The 5,662-nt window shown below is 32.5% G+C and overlaps 1 protein-coding gene across 1 annotated transcript in view; it reads right to left on the bottom strand.

The window, feature by feature from the left end:
* LOC108753601 (RAD50-interacting protein 1) overlaps positions 1 to 2,846 on the bottom strand; it is a 3,475-nt gene extending 629 nt beyond the window's left edge. Inside the window, 9 exon segments of the mRNA XM_018495334.1 lie at positions 4 to 345; positions 417 to 582; positions 648 to 813; positions 873 to 1,098; positions 1,185 to 1,446; positions 1,527 to 1,661; positions 1,729 to 1,902; positions 2,256 to 2,494; positions 2,567 to 2,846. Of these exon segments, the coding sequence (XP_018350836.1) occupies positions 4 to 345; positions 417 to 582; positions 648 to 813; positions 873 to 1,098; positions 1,185 to 1,446; positions 1,527 to 1,661; positions 1,729 to 1,902; positions 2,256 to 2,494; positions 2,567 to 2,692 (1,836 nt within the window). The 5' untranslated portion in view covers positions 2,693 to 2,846.
* Between the last annotated feature and the right edge of the window lie 2,816 nt (positions 2,847 to 5,662).

Below are 5,662 nucleotides of genomic sequence, written 5' to 3'. Positions count from 1 at the left end.
TATATACACACATGTATATATGTGTATATATGTGTGTGTGTGTACATATATATATATATATATATTCTTTCTTACTAGTTTTTACTTGAAAAATAATTGTAGTTGAGTAGACTGGGAAAATTCTTACTTGTCTGTTCTATAAGCTCTACTTTTTGCTTTTACATCTAAAGCTACCGAGTCACTGATTTCATTTATCAGTTCTTTCTCTAGTCGTCGTAAAAGAACTACAGCTTCATCAAATACAGTTCCCTCTATTTCTCCAATATTCTTAACGTCGTTACCTTTGTCCGTGGCATTTTCCACAGCTTCGAATTGCTTCTTGAAGAAATGCAGTTGCAAGAAGTGCTACACAAACGTGAGATTATGATAAATATAATATGTAATTTGTGTATGATTGCAGATAAAAATATACGTACAACAGTCACCCCCCATTCTTCCAAAACGGTCGCCACATAATGTAGTGTATTGAGAATATATGGCATAAGTGACGTTAATGGATCTTCATAATTTTCATGTAACAATTGTAACAATCGTACTCGCCAATCGTCAATCAATTCCAATTGCAATTCGAGAAATTGTAATCTTAAACAATATCAACGTAAATAAGTATTATTATCTCTTGCTTATAACGATTTCGTATAATTTACCTATGTCCAGGCTGAGGTAAATGTTTGTATCTATCAGAAATAGTGGTAAGAAGTGTAAGAAAGGCGTCTGCACATTCAGTGACTTTCATATCATCTATATCAGGACTCGTCAATCTTTCCCAAGCTGTATTTGAGCTTAATATTGCATCCATTTTTTCAGTTGCATCTAAAGTCATAATATACCTGTTTGAGTATATATGAAATATTACTTCTTCATGTACTTACATTTTTTCTCCATGTTTATCCATTTTACAAAAATATGGGCTTGCGTAAGAACAAAAATAGTAGCCGGCTGATTGTGAGGATACGACAGAGTCTCTCGCAACTCTCTCTCAAATCCTAAAGCTTCGTCTACTAAATGCGCAAATAAAGTGTCATCATATTGCACCATGGGCAATTCGGAATGAAGTTTTTCAACAGCTAATTGAACTAAAGCACGCATAAATTCCGCCTATATTATATAATTACTATAATTAGTGACCAGAAATGATATTAAGAGCCAATATCAATATTCAATTAATAATTGTTATATCAAACCTTTACATCTAAATGTGCGAAACCTACAGAATCTGCTACAGGTTGAACGTTTTTTTGTACCCATTGAACATGATCTTTGATCCATGTTAATATTTGTGTAAAAAACCATTCTGGCTTATCTTGACGATTTGTCAATTTAGCTCCTGTGAAATGATAAACAAATCTTTGTCGGAGCGGACGTACTAAGAAGGTGATTGGCAAACTAATTGGTGCAAAGTCTGTTAACAGCACAGAAGTTACTACCGGTTTAATCGTTTCGTCTCTGAATATATTAAGGACAATATGAAATAGTTTTTTTCACTTTTCGAATCTAAAATAATTAAATTATATATGCAAGGATACGGTAACTGTAGATGAAAGAGATATTCAATGAGTATCTTAAATCTTGTCATTGTTTCTGGTAAAGATGTGCTTGATGAAGTAGCATTGGTTCCACAAAAGGGCCATTTTAATGTCTTCAATAAATCATTGTATTCTCTATAAATATTACATATTTAGGAAGTATAGTATATGAATTATGTTCTGAATCTATACAAGGACATACTTTGACAATTTTTTCTTGATTATATTGTACCAAAAATGTAAAGTTTCATGAACATAATTGACCAGATGATGACATACAGATGTTTGCAATTGGCAACTGATGTTTGTTAAGGTTGTATATAGAGTTATCATCGACTGATCATCGCCAGATAACAAGGATGCTTCTATTTCATGGCTAAGTATAATATAATTATTTAATAATAAAAAATAAAACACTTTATATATGTCCAGGAAATAAAAGAGTTACTATGCCATTACTTTTACCGTTACTTCTTATAATAATTTGACAATGATGTAGTTAGAAATAAAAAGTTATCTTCTTCAGTAATGAGTGACTTCTCTAAGACTTCTAATCCGTTACAAGTAACATTTGATTTTTCTAAGTCTAGTATTATATCATTATGCTATTATAATAAAAAATTCGCAACGTTATTACCAAATTACAACAAAATCATGATAAAAAGTAATGGTGTTATAAGGAATGTATACTTCCATTCTGTGCATATGTCATCTTTAACAGTTTATTACCTAATATTTTCTACATATTTTATGAAGTATAAATAGGATAACGATTTGTCCAGCTGACTTATTTTATCAACAACTTCTTGCAGCTCTAAATTTTTGTCATTTTCGCTAAATGTCTCTTTGATCCTCTTACTGAGATTTAAACAAATTTCTTGTAACTGCTCAACTTCAAAATTGACACATTCTACATTTTCAACTACTGCCTTTACCTTAGAAGGAGCAGTGGTCGATGCCATTGAGAGCTGTAAACAGGGAGCAATTGATACGTAATGTTTAGCTATGTTATATATGCTATTTTGTAAATAAATACTGACTGATTTTTCAATCTCATCCTTTTCTGCTTTGAGATGCTCTTCAAAATCGTAAATTCCTTCAAGATTTTTTAAAGTCGATCCTAATTGTTCATTAAACTTTTGTATAACTTTTTGTTTTATATCCATTATCTATTCTAATTTCTATTCTATAGGCTTCCGAGAGTTACTGAGTTAACTGTACTCAGCCCAAAAAGAACTCTACGTTAACGGTGGCGACACAAAATCAGACGGCGGTTTGGCGAAACCGGTAGCCAAACATTCAAGCACGAGCCTATCAGCCCATGTCGAGTATATTATTTTAATTTATCTTTTCTATTTAATTATGTTTATATATAACATTGAAGATGACCCGATCGGGCTCGAAATGACATTTGTTATTTGCTTTAGATCATGTTAATTATATTTGTTTCTTATATTTACACATTTACTTTGTTGTTTATTAATTCTTTTACATTTGGTATAGCCTTTCCATACACTTATTTTTAATTTATATTATATTCATAGACAGAGACGGCGGATATTTAAGCTCATATTCATAGTCGGTTCTTATTTCAAGACCATCTTAAGTTCTGCCTTGAGATGGTCACGAACCAATAAGAGGGTCGCATTGGCGTCTTAAGACATTATTTGAGACGGTCTTAAAATAAAAACTGACTATGAATACCAGCCATAGAAAGAGCCAGTTGCAAACTGGGCGTACCATGGCTGTTTTCTAGCTAGAACACAAGAACACGTTACATTGTGTTCTACTATGTAAAGTACTTGTTGGAACGCAGTTTAGTTTCATAATGTAACACCAGAATGCATTGCAGTCTTCCATTCTATTCTTATAATTATATTTAGCGTATCAATAATAGATTTATGATTTTTAAATTTTTTCAGAATTGGCGATTTTTGAAGGTTTTATTGCAGAATAAATATGGCTACCAAATAATTTTTTGAAAAGTTAGTAACATTGACACATATTTTACACGCTCGTACTTAGCTTTTTACTGTGTCGAGCAGTGTAACACTGTGTCATATAGTTGGAACACTTTGTGTAAGACAGTGTTAGGGTCATGGCACACAAAAGAATTTAAGCGGTAAAACGTAAGCAATAATCGAGTTGACTAATCATATTAGAGTCCGTAAAGCCATAACAAATAGTAGCCAACCCAACATATTAATTTCTTTACTGCTTATGTCTTATTGCCTTAAGTTTTTTGTGTGCCACGGCCCTTACACTCTAAGTTCGGTCAACGCGATGCTACGAACGCTTTGAAGCGTTTTTTAATTAGTCAGTTTGAAAAATTCTTCCTTCTAATTGGCCCATCAAATACTTCAAAGCATTTGTAGCGAGACTTTGATCATAGCTTGCGTCACCTGTGTACGTTGTTGTAAAACATGTTATCCTTTCCATCAGATGCTGAATGCTTCATTGAATTTTTGTTGGTACTACTACGAGGCTTCCAATGTTTATGCCAATGCTGAAAATATATAGTGCACGTAACTACTGTACTATTAATAGTTGAATTTTGGGGGAGGATCCCGTTTGCCTACAATCCCAATTGCACACACCACTCATATCAGTTGGTGCCTAGTAATTTTTTACTGCTTTATCAATGAGAATATTCTATTTTTAAATTGGCCAATTAGTGATGCATGTGTACAACATGCACTGTGCGCAATCGGAACCTTCCCAAATTTTGGAACGCGATCCGACTGTTAGCTCGGTTAGTTTAACCGGAGATCCGAGAGATATCTTAACGCGCGAATTTGAAGATGGGTAAACACGGCAAATATAAAAAACACTATCGCAAAGAATGGGAAAAAGAGATTTTTAAAGGTTAATTATCAACATTTTTAGGATTGAACTATGACATTTAAGCTGCAATTCGATTGACGTTCACAATGCTTAAAAATCATTTCATTCTTATTGTTTGTCAAATGTTAAACAGATAATGCTCATATTAGACAAACGATGCTTATGAGCGTTCTGAGCTTGAATTGGACCGCGATTTTAAAGAGTGCTGTTTAAGGAAAAATACTATAATTTCCGCACATTTACGAAATCAGATGGCCTTTGGCCAAGTTCTATTAATTTCAAGGACCTTCTTGTAACAGTGGCAATTGTAAATTTGATTTCAAACATACAAGCTGCTCTGAAATTAACTCTCAAAATCTGAAATCAACTCTTTATTAACACATCATGATCAATATTTTGATTGTAAATGTTAAGAAAATGAATGGAAAGAGAGCGAAGGGGCTCTTTATCACTACAAAGAGCTACCGCACATAAAATTCCATAACAAGTGATCGTAAACTTAAGTCGATGAATCAATCAGGATATTGCTTTAGTTTACGTAATCTAACGGAAATGGAAATAACAGTAAACTTATTCGTAACCTCGCAATAAGGCGAGTTTCAACCGGTTGAAACTCGCCTTATGATTAAGTTTACTCATGCTATTTTTATTTCCGTTAGATTACGTCTAAAGCAGTTTGATTAACCAGTATAATAAAATCAAAATGATGTTAAAATGATTCCAAAATGATATTTTAGAGTTATTTTGACATCATTATTTTAAGGTCATTTTAACATTATAATACCGTGACTAGTTGTTCTGCTTGGGAACATACCTATTTTTGAATAATAAATTTAATTGGAAATGTATGGAATATTGATAACATAATCAGAGTTGCTGGTAGCGTTCCGAAGCAAAATGGCGTTTTTTCTTCTGATGCCTGAAAACGAAGATAGCCTTAGCTGTGGTAGCTTTTGCTTGGATAACGAAAAAAAACGCCTTAAATAAACCAGTCATGTCAATGCTACAAATGCTTTGTAACGTTTAAAGCGTTAAGTGAATCGCAACCATGATAATTTCAATGTCGAATATAATCGACATCAATTCAATGTCGATATATTTAATACATCTTAACAATACACAAAAAATGATATTTTACTGAGACATCACATTACTGAGACGTTTCTAGTTTATTCGGTATGATCACAGTACATTTAGTATGAATATTGAATGTTAGCATATCATGTGCTGTCTGAGATCATAAATGTGTGTACATACTATATACATAATATGTATATATATATATATATATA

The sequence above is a fragment of the Trachymyrmex septentrionalis genome, unplaced genomic scaffold (assembly GCF_001594115.1).
Source record: "Trachymyrmex septentrionalis isolate Tsep2-gDNA-1 unplaced genomic scaffold, Tsep1.0 scaffold7, whole genome shotgun sequence".
In the NCBI taxonomy this organism is placed as follows: Eukaryota; Metazoa; Arthropoda; class Insecta; order Hymenoptera; family Formicidae; genus Trachymyrmex; species Trachymyrmex septentrionalis.
This window is presented reverse-complemented; position numbering and strand designations above follow the sequence as displayed.